Source organism: Ruditapes philippinarum, unplaced genomic scaffold (genome assembly GCF_026571515.1).
Source record: "Ruditapes philippinarum isolate M1 unplaced genomic scaffold, ASM2657151v2 ctg1684_1_1_1_1, whole genome shotgun sequence".
Taxonomy (NCBI): domain Eukaryota; kingdom Metazoa; phylum Mollusca; class Bivalvia; order Venerida; family Veneridae; genus Ruditapes; species Ruditapes philippinarum.
In genome coordinates this window covers 51,874-69,670 of record NW_026853645.1, presented here as the reverse complement: position 1 = coordinate 69,670, position 17,797 = coordinate 51,874, and the positions used below count along the sequence as shown (strand labels likewise).

The window sequence follows — 17,797 nt, the reverse complement described above, 5'->3', positions numbered from 1 at the left end:
ATCGAGATATTTTTAATATAATTTATTATATAAACAAGGGCTCTACATTCTCAATTCTACATTTCTTTTATGCTTCTGACTTTCGTGATACAGATAATCATGAGTGCTTAGGTCAGTCATTGTAAATAACTATTTTCTAAATTGCACTGAATTAAAATCTATGTTTCTAGGTAAAAAGTCAGATTTCTGTATTTCATGACGTATAACACAATATAATTTGTTTCATCTATCATAAACATTAATTTAACATCACAATCTGATTTTGAAATGGATGATTTTTGGTTTCTTTTGACGGGAAAAATGAGCAAATGTTGAATCAGCGTTCGTTAATTTCTGGATCGTAATCGTAATCAAATAGTTTTGTTTATAGACCGTCCCAAATAATTTCAGACAAAGCGAAGAAAGGTTCATAGAAAAGTAAGATAGATTCATAATGGTTTTATGGCACAGACCATGTGAAAAAATCCACCTGGTTTTAGAGTACATCAAATATTTACTTTAACTGTCACTTATATCGTAATATGAACTAGTTCATATCTGACAAGCAAGATAAACCTTGTCAGTCAAAGTATATTTATTTTCCGGTGTTGAAAGTCATTGATTTATGTTACTCTGATATCTCGAAGTTGTTTATGAAAACGTCAGCGTTTTCCAGTTAATGAGACCGGGTTTACTCTTTTGAACTGATAACTGCCCTTCTACAAGATTCTTTTACAGTACAGTTTGTTTCTAAAGTAGAAAATTAGAACAGAAAATAAGTTCTTAGTGTTGCAAATATTTTCATGCAAGTTAAATCTTAAAGAAAAGTGGCATGTTGTCAACCGGTGTCTTTTTAGTTTTGCTCGGAATTGTTTTCAATTACTTTCTATTTTACAGGTAAGTGTTTTATATGTTTTGTCTTATTCTGCTTAACAAAAGAATTGTTCTAAGTCATTCCAAAAAGCTGTTATCATAGTTCTACAATTGCTCAAATCTGTCAGACAGAATTCAAACGACGATAAATTTTAAAATTGATGACATGAATAACGCACTGAAATGCATTATTCGTCAAAACCATTTCGTGTTATCTTCATGCAATATTCAAATGATGTTCTTCGATCAAATTTTCTCTGTTTGTTTAATAGGGACTGGATTCATTGGAATCAGGGAAGACTCTTGAAAGTGCGACCTGGACCATGTAAAACAGTTGCAGAAGGTACATGTATGCTATTTTGTAAACAAAAATTTCTTCATTTTTTTTGCAGACGATACGTTCCGCAAGGACACACAACATGAACATGCATGATGTTAGCATTATTCCATGTTTAAATAAAGAATACCAAGGAAATCACATAAAAATTGTTACGTCTAATAATACCACTAAAATTGGTATTCGCAAAAATGGTAATTTGACGGATTTTGTGTTTGCCCGTCCCAGATCTTATTTATATTTTATAACAAGCTACATGTATATATCGTTCTTTACGGTCCACGATTTACAGGATTTATGATTGAAGATCTTTCTTTACGCTGGTATATATCATTTTCTATTTTTTAAGAGTGATAGCTCTATAGTTATATTTTTCCTCAATAACTTATTTCACAGATGGTGGTTCTGAAGATCTTGTTTATATTGGCGATGGAATATTCCTCATATCAACGGTAACAATTTCTGTACTTGTAGTCTTTGCACTCCTGTCAATGATATTTTGTCATGTTAAAGTCATCGATGACGGCATATGTTCGTAGTGATACATGTATTTCAAAGCTATAGACATCAAGGCTCATATAGTATTTTAATATTTTAGTTAATGGTGACGTTTGGACGTACTAGTTATTCCAAACAATTAATGTTACATTTAGTTATTGACTAGATATGTTACATTTCAAAAATGTCATTTCCAGCCGTAACTTTCTTTTAATATGCCGTGTCACAACAATGATTAGAAATGGAAAAAGAAATGTTCAGATGCGTTCACAACGCCACCTTTTCTCGTAAAACATACATACATGCATGTTTGATATATCATGTTTACATTTTATCAACGATGTTTTGCGACTATTAAAGGGGTTTCAATTTGGGAAGCTGACTGGTGATGTTGTTGCACTCGATATAAATGCTAAACCTACACTAATCACCCTTAACAAAACCAATGTGCCAGATTCAGAGCAACATATTCTAGCCTCGCCGCATGGAATGACATCCTACAAAGATCCAAACACTGGTAGGTCTCTGTTGCTTTCGTTATTTATTTGGTTAAACAACATCACCTGTTTTGAATGTAGTATATATAATGGTAACATATTTCTTTATTGGTTTTAATTATTTGCCATGATTGATTATTTTTCATGGGAGAGTTTCAAGTGTCAAATTTTGCTATCAGATGACTAACTGAAAGAAACACAATCACAACTTTAACTTTATTTAAACAAACACGCTTTATTTCCGTTAAGAATTCGACATCGTTATATTCCATTGAAAACAAGGAAAGTCATATGATAGAAATATACATGTATTTAATGTTTATTGTTTGTTTGTTTGTTTTCTTTCAGGAAGAACTTTTCTGTATGTGCTGACGCATCCACCATCTCAGGACAAAATTCGTGTGTTTGAAGTGTTGTGGCCATTACAATTAAAATACATAAAGACCATAACCGACCCAAGTTTTACTTAGTATGTATTGATTCACTTTCTACGTCTAATTTTACAAATTCAATGTACATTTTGCAAATTGAATTTATTCCTTGTATAATTATAAAACATATTAGTTATATATAGAAGTTATTAGTTGAAAAGAACTAGCATAGTGCATTATCTGAAAAAAACATGACGTTATAAGCATTTTAAAATTATGGATACAACTAATGCAACAAATGAATATATCAAAATGGTTTTAGTGAATATTAATACACCACAAAGGATAATCACTGTCAATTCCAGCATATGGAGTAGGATTAAGTTATTAAGCCTTCAATCACCTGTAAAACGAGAAAACAAAGTTTTATTCCTCTAGCCGATGCAATACCGGATAAAGAAATGCATAACATGTTCCCAACTTCGAAATAAAGTCAGTGTAATATGTATATGTAAATACTATGTTTTTATCTCTGTAAATACAAGCATTAATTCTGTGTGTCTCTTTTATAGCATGAACGATCTAGTGGCAGTTGATGTTGACAAGTTCTACATCACTAAGTACACTATGTACCGTGACACAAATAGTATTCTATTTGAACATCTTTCCCATCTAAGACAAGGCAAGATCTTTTATTATGATGGTAGGAAGGCAAGAGAAGTTTCCGCAGGATATTTCTTGCCGAATGGAATCAACATATCACCAGACAAAAGGTATGTGAAACATATGATTTTGTATCCTTAAAAATATGTGTATAAGTTTCGGGGGTAGCACTGTTTCTGTAAATCTTTTAACCATTTTCAAAGCATATTGGTCAAAAAAGGACAAGAACAGGAAACAGTGAGCAGAATTCTACTTGAATTCACTTTGACGTTTGGAAATGTTGAAAATAATAAATGCTCGTGTTATTTAATATTTCCTAAAGTTTAAGATCAATTAACAAATTATAATAAATATTTTTAGTTGTTCTTCATTGAAACGTAAAAGATCACGTTTAAATCAGATAGTTGGTTTAGTAGTTGTTTAGTAGTGTTAATATTGTGAATAATTATTGTGCATCGCATTTGAAGACCTAAGTTTTGATCTCCGCTTCGAGGTGTTCATATGTTTGATTTATGAAGCTGGATGTCTTCTTATTCGTTGAAATGTTAAATGATGTGTCTAACATCCTGTAGAACTACTTCGACTGAAGACAGGTTCAGTGATTGTACTTGTTACATTACTTTTAACTGCTTTTAGAAAAAGCAATTTTTAAGATCATTGATAGATTATTTTCCAAAACCATTGATTCTTTTAAGATGTTGCTATTAAGTTTTGTAAAGACATGGATTTTTTGTATTGTCCAGTATGATCTATATGGCGGAATGGGGAGGCCAGAGGCTTTACGGATTCAGACGTGACTCGACCAACAACCTTGTAAAAGCATGGGTATGAAATACGATCTATTTAATACAGATACATATAATAATTTGAATATAATTATTTCGCATGACTATATAAATTGTCATTTAAAATAGATTTATACTTACAACATTGCGCGATGAAAAAAGTTTAGATCATGTTGCGTACACATTTTGAATTTGAAAATAAAATGATTGTATGTGAAAGTCATTTGTGATATTTATCCGCGAGATACGTATTCGTATAACTTAAACTATTAATCAAATTATATCAGTTAATCTATATGTAATTCTTATCAATTTGGCGATATTGTTTTCTTTTCTTTCATCAAGGTTAAAAAATCTACATCATTTTGTATGACCACTGGGTCCAGTTATTAATGTCTTCATGTGTTTGCATATAATTTGTTTTAGGATATAGATATGGGTACCGGTGTTGACAATATTGAGGTAGACGAGAAAGGAGATCTTTGGATAGGGTGCCATCCAACTACGTGGATGATTGTGGATTTCTTAAACATATTTGGCGTAACGCCTCCGTCTCAGGTAGGTTTATGTCTATGAAATGTCACTTATACTGGAAATGATTTTGAATAGTTGTGTTACATGCTTCAGTGTTCAGAAAAAGAAAACGACTGTGCCGCGTCGTTTAGTCTTTATAGTTTACTCGTCAGATGAATCGAGACAAAACTTTTGCATTGTATTACTGCTAGTCTTTACATATTCCTTCTCATATTTTATTACAAACTGATAACATTACTTTTTAATTTTATATTAGAAATTAGTTAAATGAACTAATCTATTAGTGTCTGATCTTATATTAGAAAAAATACTGGTTTTTTCTTACCTTTAACTGTATAACTGCATGCTCATCTGGCAAGATTTAGATTCATTTTGGACTTTCCTTAATGTATTCTGATATTATAAAATTAACATAAACAGGTTATTTCTAAAATGGACTGATACCACAGTGAAAATGGTATTCATATTTCAAGAAATTTATTTCAAGGTGATACGTGTGAAGATAAGAGACTCTCTTGTTGACGATGTCGAAGAAATCTACATGGATGACGGTACAGAATGCAGTGGTTCAACTGTAGCTAGTTACCAGAAAGATAAACTTATCATTGGAACAGTCTACAAGCAGACCGTTGTCTGCAATGTGAAATATCTTACAAAATGATGATTATAATAATATATTTTATAGCAGGTGTGCCTATATATAACCAACATTATTTAAAAAAAAACTAAATTATGTCTCCATGTTTTAGTAGTGTTTTGATGCATATTTGAGAAATAGAATAAAATTAACTTTCTGGAATATTATGTTGTTTGTTTTCCATAATGAGAAGTGTTTGTTGTAGAACATATTTAAAGTTTTATATCAATCGCATTTATGCAAAACATGACCAAGATATAGTTTAAGTTTTCAGATAATGCTATAATGCTACGACATTGTATCAAATAATATCTTTTCCTTTTTTGTGGTCAAGTTATCAAATTTGTAAGAGTGGTTCTTAATTGCTTTAAAATGTCATCAATGGAGGAAATCGATATTGACCTGATTTCTGTTAATCTTTGATAAAACAGGACAGTTTTATCTTCTGAATTGATAATGAAAATAATTCGATTCAGAGACATCTTAACTTACTTTATAGATGTTGCCTTTTTACAAAAATTGGCATTGCAGATTAAAGAATTTAGTTAGACAAAACGTTCATACCTTAGACGTATTGAAATACCTAAGACGTATTGAACCTCTTGCAAGTGTAAGCAATTGATACAAGAGGTTCAAAACGTCTAAGGTATGAATCGTTTAACTTAAAGTGTCCTAAAGAATGCTAGTGGCTCCCTTACACTGCTTTGCATGGAGATCATAATTGACATGTTGACGACGTGATTCTGGATGAAGACAAAGAGCAAAAAAGGCTTTGTTGTCAACTCGTCTAATTCATAGCTAGAATATCGTAATGGTAATTTTGCAAAAGGGTGCAGTAAAAAATGAAGCACATGTAGACAAGGAAAGTTTACTTAATGTCATTGTTAGATAGTGACAGATGATAAAGATATGTTGCTTTTCCAAAAACGTCATATCTATACCATGCGCGATTAGCTACTTTTAACAAATATTTGAATTGCTGTAGATTGCCATATTGATGGAAATGTACCATCACGTACGTAAACTGTCACATGTTAGTTAAACGGCTTTACCGAAATGTCTTCTCGTTGCCTCATTTAAATAAGTGGATGACTGTCAAAGATGGATTCATCACTTATTCACGTTATCAGTATTAGATTTAGAAGGGCGAACATGAACTGAATCTGAAAGAGAGAACATTATGAATACAATCCATTTACGAGATATATATTTCGATAACATAGATCGTTGTGATTTGCGTCTGATTATACTTTGCAATCAGCATTTGAAATATTAGTTTTAATTGATTTTTGCCGCGACATATAGGGATCACTTCTCATTTGTTTGATCGTCCGTCAGTCCATCCGTCCGTCTTTTAATCTGTCACAAAACTTGTCCTGACTACTCTTCAGAAACTACTAATGCAATTTCGGCATTTTTCCGGTTATGGCCGTGTAATGATTCTTTTTTATACCCCCGCACAACAAAGTTGTAAGGGGGGTATACTGGAATCAGCTTGTCCGTCCGGCCGTCGTCCGGCTGTCCGTCGGTTTTTTCTTGTCCGCCCAATAACTTAAGATTCCTTTGACCCTTAGTCTTCATATTTGGCATGGAGGTTAGTCATGATTAGTAGATGACACCTATTGATTTTGAGGTCACCAGGTCAAAGGTCAAGGTCACAGGGATTTGACTTCAAAAAGTTTGTCTGCCCAATAACTTTAGATTCCTTTGACCCACAGTCTTCATATTTGGCATGGATGTTGATCATGATTAGTAGATGATCCCTTTTGATTTTGAGGTCACTGGATCAAAGGTCAAGGTCATAGGGACTTTGACTTCAAAAAGTTTGTCCACCCATTAACTTAAGATTCCTTTGAACCACAGTCTTCATATTTGGCATGGATGTTGATCATCACAATAATGTGACCCCTATTGATTTTGAGGTCACTGGGTCAAAGGTCAAGGTCACAGGGACCTGGACAAAAAAAAGCTTTTCTTCTCAATTGCTAAAGAATGTCCTGTCCGCAATGTATTGATTTTGACATTTTCACATTTGAAGCATGTAGAATACATAACTTAGCAATGTACTGGCTTAGTAACCTCAGATTTGGCAGGGAGGTTGTCCTTGAGCTCTAAATGGCCACTGTTGATTCTGACAAAGTGGTATGCGGGGGTATTCACGCCATGATAGTGGCAGTTCTAGTTTTAACAAGTTTTGTCCGGACTTCTCCACTGATACCACTGATGCAATTTCAATGAAATTTTACAGGATTAATCACTAGCTCCAGTGCTTGTGGAAATTACTCTTGAATGAAAAAGATATTTTGGTCTGTTTATAATTTTTGTGTTGCCAGCTACACAGAAGATTGTCCGAACTACTCCTCAGAAACTACTGTACTTGTACAATTTTAACCAAACGTCACAGTAATGACCAGCAGTACGTCGAGTTGTGCAAATTGTCAGCATTTTCCGGTTCAGTGATTTTGTATATTGAGTTATAGCCCTTTACTGATTTGTATTTTTAAAGTTTCTTCCGGACTTCTTTTCTAATACAACTGATACAATTACATTTAAAAGCAATTTACATAATTGATCGGTACCTCATGTTCTTGCATCGGCGCTAATTAAACGGGTATCAGGTTAAATGGTTTTTGACAGGAGTTATGGCACTTGGAAAAAGGCGCATCTTGGCCTGTTCGTGATTTTGTGTCTTCTGCTACATATTAGCTGCAACATACAATTGGCTAACTTTAGGCGACGCATGTGATCCCTGATTGTTCAACGGTATTTGAAGATTACCATTGCCATGCTTTATAGCTAAGATACACAAGCAATTTATTTAATTATTTTAGTTAGCCTTTTCCTAGGGATGCATTCTGTTGGTCAGCTGCTTTAGTACCCGATGTACTCCAACTGCATTCTTTAGTTAGGTATATATGGTCGATTTTTAACATCTAAATGTCTTAGAAACGATTAATAACTTTTCTTTATATATCCTTTCATACAACATGCACGATTAAATGAAAATAAACAAGAGAACAAAACTCAGGGATATAAATTTGTAACCTAGTTTAGCTTAAACATATTTTATTGCATTAAATACATGTTAACAAACATATCATACAAATAATGAGTATATATCAAAATGCAAATGGGTTGGGCAACAAGTTCTTACAACATTAGATTAAGCCCTTCCCAGAACCTAGTAACCTATTAAAATGTGATAATACGTACTTATAATACAATGTATTTCAGTAGTATACATACTAGGGCAAGTTGAAACCTTAGCCTCAGAGTATACTTGTTTACCCATTTACGTATTTGTATTACATTACTTGCAGTTTGTATCACTTTCAGTACTTTGATTATTTAATATTTTGATTTTGATTGTTAGTTTTAATTGAGCCTTTATAAATGTTTATAAGATTTTGCTAGTCTTTTTTATATAAAACAGAAAGAACATATATTTATTAGACTAATAGGTATTTTTTTACCTTGATAAATAAACGTTAATAATAAACATGAAATATATCTATAACATATAATTGAACGACATACGTTTACATATATTCATATATTTCAAAGACAATTTTAAATATTTATATTGTTTAACCAAATACAAAGTATGTTTAATAAGATTTGTGCTATTTCACATGAATGTACTTTTATTTCAGGAATTTTGTTATCCATATGGTGACCTAGAAACTATCATATGAACTTTGAATATGTGTGAATGTATACATGTTTATTCCATGGCAGATTTATATCATTCACAATTTATATCACTAACTGAGGGCCAGTCCAGATAAGACTGTGATTTGTATATATGAACGATAAACAAAATTTTGTGATGAACTTTATGTACTGAAATAAAATACTACTAGATACAAATGTGCTTACTATTTCTGTCGATTAACTGGGATGAACAGAGGTATTACTTTATTCCCAGCATTGTACGTTGATATTCTGAAATTTGTAGACAAATTGTGCCACTCTTTTCTAATTTAAGAAAGCTGTTTTAAAGATATTTTCATCTTTCTTACTATAACATGAATTTTAGATATTTCATAAATGATATAGTAATGAACTTTTTTCCTGGTCAAAATGTATAAGTGCGTAAATGTTTTAATTTCTTTAAATACTGTTTTTATGTTTTATTTTAGAGATGGCATTAATTTTTTAAAACATATTTGTTGACAGTACCTTGCATACACCACTGCCAACCATAAACAAACTCAGTCACATCAACTTTTTTTTCTTTTTGGCAGAAGAATTAACTGAACAAGATCCTCTTTTTGTCTTTTTGAAGTCGCAAGCTGCCTATTAATTTGTTTCACACCCCACGCCTATTATGTAAAACAAAATTGATACGAGAACTATGCGATCATGAAATTAAAATGTAAGTCATATTTAATAAGATATTTTGAACAAAAGTTACTGATTGGCAAAGATTGTAATGCCTACGTTTTAATTTATTAAAACAATAATAATCAAAATAGATATTTATAATAATACAAAATATAATTTAAATAAATAAAAAATGCTTACCATACTTTGTACTACAAAAATAATTTATTTGAAGAAAAAAAACATTCAAACAATTAAAACTTGACACAGATTATGTTGTAAAGCAACATTATTTGAACTACTCAAATTGAAAGGATCATTCAAAAAATAAAGAGCATATTATGAATAAAATATGTTAGAAAACATTTAGAAAATATCGGGCGGACTACCTTTAACTCGGAGATTAACTTTATATGATAAATGTAAAAGCACACATAGGTATCAGTATAGTAAGGTCGTCATGTTCGGTGCTTTATGTTTTAAAATATTTAAGTCATACGTTAGTTGAAAGCTTAATGTAGATGTATTTGACAAAAACGGAATGCTTAAGATTTTAATCTATTTTCTATGAGGCAAGGGTTTGTTTGCAATATTTGATTTTTTTTCGTACCTTCAAAAACTAGTTTTGCTTTTTAATTCTTCGTATACAGTTAACTCCACTTATAAAGATATTTATAGAATCGCCGAATTGATATCGTCATATCCGGATATCGTTATCTCCGAGATGCAAACAATTTAAAAGCAGCATCGGTATAAGGGGTATATCGTTATAAGCGATATCGTTTTAAGTGGAGTTTCTATACATAATAGAACTGTTTAAGGATTTTACAGTATAACATTTAGATAACAAGCTAAATATAAGCTAAAAGGGAAACTCAGGCAAATTAATGACAAAAATATTAAAATGATCTTATGAATTCAAATCAAGCTAAAATGGCATTTTTTTTCAAAATCCCAGAATGAATTGCTGTATTAAAGTCTATATATTTGGGGTTTTGAAGCGTAAATATACCTATATATGTTGAACGAAATTTAGAAGCCGCCAGAATCACTGAGAAGTTTAAAAAACGAGTTTTGTGACTTAGACAAACGCTGAAAATTACAGAAATAACAGATGCTGTGGATATTGTATGAAGTCATTCATTTGTTATGTTTTTTAACGTTTCCAAAGTTCACTGTGACAACTATTGTGAAATCTTAAGGCTCTAACCTGACCCACGTGGGTCAGGTTAGAAAACCATCATTTAATACTTAAAATGAGAACAGAATTGTTCCTGTGACTGCCTAGTATATTCATTTTGAGGACATTATTTACAGAATAATTAATGAAAAACGAAAATATGAAAATTTTGCCTGTGTCTCCCTTTAAATATTGCCAACACTGCTAATATAGATTTATATCACGGAATTGTCTCATTACAATGGAAAGACATTTTTCAATTCCTTTCTTCTGATTTAATTTGGTTTAATTTCGTATGTATACAAAAGTGAGAAAATCTTTATCTGTATTTGATTTGGAATACAACAGACAATGATTAGTGATCAGTATGAAACATTGTTAAATATTGGTGATGGATACCCCAGCATTTAATATCAAAATTGTAATATTTAGTAGCCTTTTTGGTGTTATGGTTGTGATGTAGGTATTGAAGGCTGACATAGCTATACACTGGTAAAAAACCGTTTCATTATAACTGCTTGTCTCTGGCAGGTTTTAAAGGTCAATTAAGCCTCAACAAATTGTAATATTTTCATTAAATTTAAAAACTTTTTTATTTTGATTTTTGATGTCCTGTGACAGATTTCAAAATGTAACTCGCTGGCCATGTATCTGAGTCAAACTTCTATTGTATTAAAGTCAAAATAGCTCGTTCTTTACATTTTTTTATCTTTATCAGGAATATTTCTATATTATTAACTTTATACGATACGCATCCTAAATGTTCCAACTCCATACGAATAACATGATAAAACACACGTTTACCCTTTCTACAGAAAAAGACAACAACATATTTTGACAAGAAACACATTTTAATCATGATGGTTATTATTATCTTGTCTTTATGTATTCTTTTCTTTGTTAAATTGATGTAGTCGAAATAAAGGTTACTATTTATATCGAACAGTTAATAATGTTTCTTATATGTTGTTTGAGTAAAATTGAAATTGTGTAAGAAAAAGGTAGTGGAAAAGAAATTGTGTAATAATGTTGTCGGCAGCAATTAAAATTGCACTTCTTGGATTCAGCATAAACTTTTTGCTTAATTACAGGTACGTCATTCTTTAATACATCTTTATCACTCTTCAGTAGCCATAATACTTGTTTGACGAAAAGGTTGTATAAAGATATAATTGCGTTATAATTTTCATTTTCAAAAAAGAAAAAAAGCGGTATGTTCAAAATTAAGATGCACTTTATTAATGTCGCGTCCTCCGTATCTATTTTAATATCCGTTATAATTGTTTTGCCATGTTCAATGATAACTTTTTCTAATCAATAAAGCATTGTGTACTTTAAATTTGTGATATAACAGTGTGCGCTTTTGAACCATTTAAAGTAAAGATAAAATATAGATAATGTGCAAGATAATATAAATTTAATACATTTACATTTATCAAATTTCGAATCCCATTTGAAACGTTTCACACGTACACAAATGATTAATTTAACGCCGTTATATTGCAAAACATTTTGTACGCTTTTGCATTTATATTTATGTAAGTAAAGACTGGAATTTGTTGCCTGTGTTTATTTCATTATTACCAGTAAAAGTCGATTTTTATTCGGAAAATATATAAATGTAAGAGTGAAAGTTTACAAAGGACTCTTATATAATGATTGTACAAAATGTTATCTTGTTGATTTGATTATAATTGTATGTCAATGTGCAGTCTTCAATCATACATACGTTTCAATCATAATATTTTAACAACCATGGATGTCAAATAAATACATTTGCTACTCAATACATATAGTATGTATTTATATATTTACATCGGAGGTCAAGTGTTAAAACTACTTTCTATACCTATTCGAGATTATTATGAATTATCGGCGAGGCGTTCCGATTCAAATTATACTTCTAACTAAATGATTAAATTTTAGGCAATGGCTTGATTGGGACAATGATGCTGTAATGAATGTAACCCCAGGCTCTTGTGAAACCATTTTAAAGAGTAAGACAATATACTTTCTTTTTTTCACTATGTGTGTGCGCGCACGTGTTGTTGTTGTTATTTCTTAAATTTATTTTCTTGACGTTGCAAAAAAAATGAACTGAAAAAAGCAGGATATTTATTCATCATTTATTATTATCATGAAAGCACTAAATACAAGAGATACATTACAAAATGTAACTGCATGTGTTTGTTATCACCAAGACTTTCCTCATATTTTCTTGTAAAAAAAATAATTTTGTGAATGAAGTATTGTTTATTTTGCGATATTTGTAGATGGTGGATCGGAGGATGTTACACATATAGGAGACGGTATTATTCTGATATCAACGGTAAAATGAGTTAAAATCTAATTGACTTAATACGTATTTTTTCTGAACATAAAATTACTTTCATGAATTTGAAATAATTTTTCAATAATACTTGATCGCATTTTCATGAAACCTACCGATTTTCTTCGATTTAGTCATTTTGCTATCTAAATTTAATAAAGTATATGTTTTCGATATCTGAAATATCCCTACAATTGAATTTGGTAGGATATCTTACCCTGTAACATGAAAATGTTAAAATTGTTAAAATATATTTGTGTCAATTTAATGATGTGTAGTTTATAGCACAGTAATGTGTTTCATAGCGGTGGTTCGTATTTTAGGGATTTGAGTTTTTAGGACCACCAGGGCAGATTAAAGCTGTTGATCTGAAAAATGGAAATAAAGTGACGACATTGAACATCACCAATAAACCTGCGAGGGCCGATTTTATGTCAGCACCGCATGGAATTAGCACGTGGAGAGATCCTGACACAGGTCTGTAATTAGTCTTACATTTATGTTAAGATGTAGAAATGTCGTTATTATTCTATTTTAGATAAATTACATTACGATGGAGCGTGGACTAGATTTCTACTGACGGTGTACATAAAAGCAATGTGTATACATTTCTCAACTTATTTAATAAAGAATACATTCATTGGAGTTTGGCGGCCATAAAATCATTTTATTTTTGCATCGTATGATGAAATAATTACTCGCCCAATTGTTCATTTTCGCTTGTTTATCTTTCCAGAAATTTGAGCATGATAGATGTTGCATGAATATTTCTGATCTTCCTTAAGCTTATTTTTTTTAGGTTTCGGCAATTTGCAAACAAAGAAATGTAAACTGTTTAGTTCGAACTTTTGTATTCTAAGTTAGAGCTCGTAGATTCTATTTAATATGGATTATACATTAACATACGAGAAATAGTTTTCTATCATTAACATAAAGTTATCGTTATTTAAAAATATTATTTCATGATTCTAAGGCTTTTCCTTATTTATTCTAGTAATGATCCGTATCATATTAATATACCAAAGGATTGAGGTTTGTTTTAAATAGGCATATGCAGTAAGTCTGTGACATTTTCATTTATTTTGTCGAATATGAAGGTCACGTTCATTTCTTTGCTTGTTTTAGATCAGCTGTTTTTGTATGTGATCTGTCATCCGAAACCAGAAGATCGCATAGAGGTTTTTGAGGTCCTAACTTCATTGACCTTAAACTATGTCCGGACAATAACAGACCCAAACTTTGACTTGTACGTTCATCCTCATAGTTTGTTTAAACTATTTTTTATTTCACACAAGAATATTTCAACAACAATATATTATATTTGTTCTAACTGACGCAGTATTTGTACAATACATTTTTGTATGTACTCGTTCATACTCGAACAATATATTTGTCATTACAAATATGGTATCTTTGGTAAGATTTGTTACGAAATAATACTTAACTGTTACATTACTTCTTTATCTTGCCAGCTTTGTTACAAATTACTGTTATAGCTGCAAGTAATCTAATTATAAAGAATGAGTTTTTTATACTGCGTTTCAACAAGAACCTTGACAAATTTCTTCTGTTCACAACATATATTCTCTTGATAATGTTTAAACTAGAGGTATTTTAAAATAAATTTGTAGTTGAAAAAACAAACGTTCATAATTATTAACATTAATTATTTTCGCAGCATGAACGATTTGGTTGTGGTCGGAAAAGATAAATTCTACATCACAAAATTCGCCCGTTTCCGCGACTTCAAAAGATATAACATGGAAATGTTCAGTGGGATGAAATTTGGCGGGATATTTTACTATGATGGTCGCAAAGCTAGGGAAGTTGCAACCGGATACTACATGCCCAATGGAATAAACATCTCACCTGACAAAAAGTAAGATACAACAAAAAAAAACCAACATAATGTGTTTGCGACCACCATGGATCCAGACCAGCCTGCGCATCCGCGCAGTCTGATCAGGATCCATGCTGTTCGCTTACCAACCCTTTTACAAGTCGAGAAACTGATAGCGAACAGCATGGATCCTGATCAGACTGCGCGGATGCGCAGACTGGTCTGGATCCATGCTGGTCGCAAACCCATTATGTTGGTTTTGTCATGGCGCGGCTCAAATATACATGTGGTGTTTGCAAGTTTTTGTAGGGGACACTTATATAATTCATGTACTTATATCGGTTAAATGTAAATAAAAAACAAATAAAAAATATTGAATCATTGAATTTTAAACATTTCTTAACATCAATTAAATTTAACTATAAATTGAAGCATATATTATAATTATATTTTCCTTAATTTTAAGTTCATTATCAGGGTGTTTTTATTTATCTTTTAGGGTAGTTTATGTTGCAGAATGGGGAACAAAGACATTGCGAGGTTTTCGTAGAGACTCGACAAATAATCTTGCTGAAATCTGGGTAAGTTTCAATACAGTTACTTTAATTGTGGCTGCACAATATTTTTACAATCAGTGTTGAAATTATTTGATGAGAGACAGTAAGAATTTCCCTGAATTTCAATAAAATTTAATGTCTGCAATTAAAGTATTCTACCCAATACGAGCATAGTATATTATCTATCAAAGTACATGAATATTTGTCTGGATCTGCACCCATTAGGTCGTTCATCAAATATAAGTATTTGTTGTAATTCAGGTTGCTACCACACTTAAGATAAATTATATATATTATGTATATAATTATGCTTCTAAAACAATTTTCAAACATTGTATTGCAAATATTTGTTCATATTATATGTAATCATTAAAATATATGCATTCATTTCTTATTGACAAATTTGACTTGGATTTTATTGAAAATAAATTTCTAGTTACCTCCCTTTATTAACATGAATTGTAAAGTCGGTAATATCTTTACAAATAATGCTTTTTGGAATTTAAAATATTTATAAATCAATCTTCATTTGAGCATTATATATATGATATCAAATATAGAAAATAAGAATCCCTATCCTTATATATATGATATCAAACCATACAAAAAACGAGTTACAGGATCTTTCACGAAATAGAAAATTTTTCTTTTCCAAAATGAAATGATCGATATATTTTAAAAAAGTCTATAACTATCGAAACGATGCATTTATGTTCCTATTTATTTGTAAAGTTACGTACTCACAAACAATATTTTTTGTACATTAGAGTACGTACACAGGTACTGGAATTGACAATATTGAAGTAGACCCTGACACCGGAGATCTGTGGATTGGTTGTCATCCTGTTACTTGGAGAATCGTTGATTTATTTTTCGGGTCGCGCCCTGTTGGTCAGGTAAAACGGATGTCAACTTTTCTAGAGTGGAGGAGTTTCTTCTGGCTAAATTGTATAATCTTTCAGGGCTTCTCCAAAATGATATTTCAAAAAAGTTTAAATAATGTAAACACCTAACTGAACTTGATTGCTCCAGATACTATGATAATAAATTAAAAATTATGTATGAATTGTAATGATAATAGTGTTTTGTTCGTTTGTTTTATCAATTCTAATAGTGTGGGGGCTGTTGTTGTTGTTGTTTTTGTTGTTGTCTTTTGTGTGTTTTTCTGTGTGTTTAAGGGAGGCGGAGTTTCAATTAAAACCAGAGGAATTGTAAATACTTACTACAGAATTTATGCATACGTTGCATGTGGAAATTAACATTCTTGTTTGTATTCCAGGTCGTTCGAGTAAAGATGCAGGACAACTCAGTTTCTGAAATGGAAATTATTTATCAAGATAACGGAGATAACTGTGCTGGATCGACAGCCGCAACCTACGCCGCCGGGAAGATGATCGTCGGAACCGTGAGGGAGCAGACAGTTGTTTGTAAAGTGGATTATCTAACTCCAAACTAAACAATTCGTGATTTTTATCCATATGATCCCTGGTATTATAGGACAGAAAACCTATTGTTGTGTATGTCAGAGGGGAACTAGTGTTTGTAATGTAATTTGTGCAGCATCGACATATTTATATGTTCGACATATTTATATGTTGGATTTCTGTAACCTCAGCAAACCATAAGTTGTCGCAAAAGTTAATATTATGTCCATAAAATGCCAAACACATTTTGTTAAGATGTAACGTAAGGTTTTGTCGCCACTTACCTAAGCATTTTCAGTTTGAGGCTTTTTTATTATATGTCATCTACAGACAGAACTGTGATTCGTCCATCATTTGTTAAAACAAATAATATTCAAATGTGCATTCAAATACATGTAACTATAAAAGAACTTCAATATCAAATTCTTTCCCAAATACTTAATATGAATAACAATTTAACAAGAATGATGATGATGATGATGTTGTTGTTGATGATGGTGGTGGTGGTGATGATGGTGAAGATGAAGATGATGATGATGATGAACATACTGAACTGATTTGTCGCTTAATTGTATGCTTTGAATAAAGTAATAAAGTAGTAATTATGCAAAGTAACTTAAAATAGTTGTTTCTGATTAGTGAAATAGAAAAGAACGTATATCAAAAACGGCCATTGATAGTGGTAAGTGCAAAATACTATTCAAGCCACCTAGCGGATCACTAAAACATAGTAAAATGATGAAATGTTTAATCAAGAAACATTGAAAGCCTTTAGTTATAAAAAGTTATTTGTAACAAAAAGTACTCAATAATGCACGTGCCATCTTGAGATGATTTCATTTTTGATATGCTATTGATGCTGCAATTTTCGTTGCTTCGACGTTAAATGTGAGAAATACATATGCCCGTAGTAATTTTATATATGTGAAAAACGTTTGCACTTATAAAGCGCTTTTAATTCTTTTTG

General features: G+C 31.2%; 2 protein-coding genes across 2 annotated transcripts; both read left to right on the top strand.

The window, feature by feature from the left end:
* The first annotated feature begins 666 nt into the window (after positions 1-666).
* Positions 667-5,312, top strand: LOC132737449 (serum paraoxonase/arylesterase 2-like). The gene is made up of 9 exons (XM_060724740.1): positions 667-876; positions 1,125-1,195; positions 1,586-1,641; positions 2,048-2,204; positions 2,533-2,653; positions 3,128-3,328; positions 3,962-4,043; positions 4,430-4,561; positions 5,025-5,312. Exons 1-9 carry the CDS (start codon positions 812-814, stop codon positions 5,196-5,198), a joined length of 1,059 nt encoding a protein of 352 aa, XP_060580723.1. The 5' UTR covers positions 667-811; the 3' UTR covers positions 5,199-5,312.
* A 6,330-nt stretch (positions 5,313-11,642) lies between these two features.
* LOC132737448 (serum paraoxonase/arylesterase 2-like) lies at positions 11,643-17,387 on the top strand. The gene is made up of 9 exons (XM_060724739.1): positions 11,643-11,771; positions 12,607-12,677; positions 12,954-13,009; positions 13,333-13,486; positions 14,135-14,255; positions 14,688-14,888; positions 15,349-15,430; positions 16,174-16,302; positions 16,686-17,387. The coding sequence occupies exons 1-9, from the start codon at positions 11,707-11,709 to the stop codon at positions 16,860-16,862; spliced, it is 1,056 nt and encodes a 351-aa protein (XP_060580722.1). The 5' UTR covers positions 11,643-11,706; the 3' UTR covers positions 16,863-17,387.
* Positions 17,388-17,797: the final 410 nt, after the last annotated feature.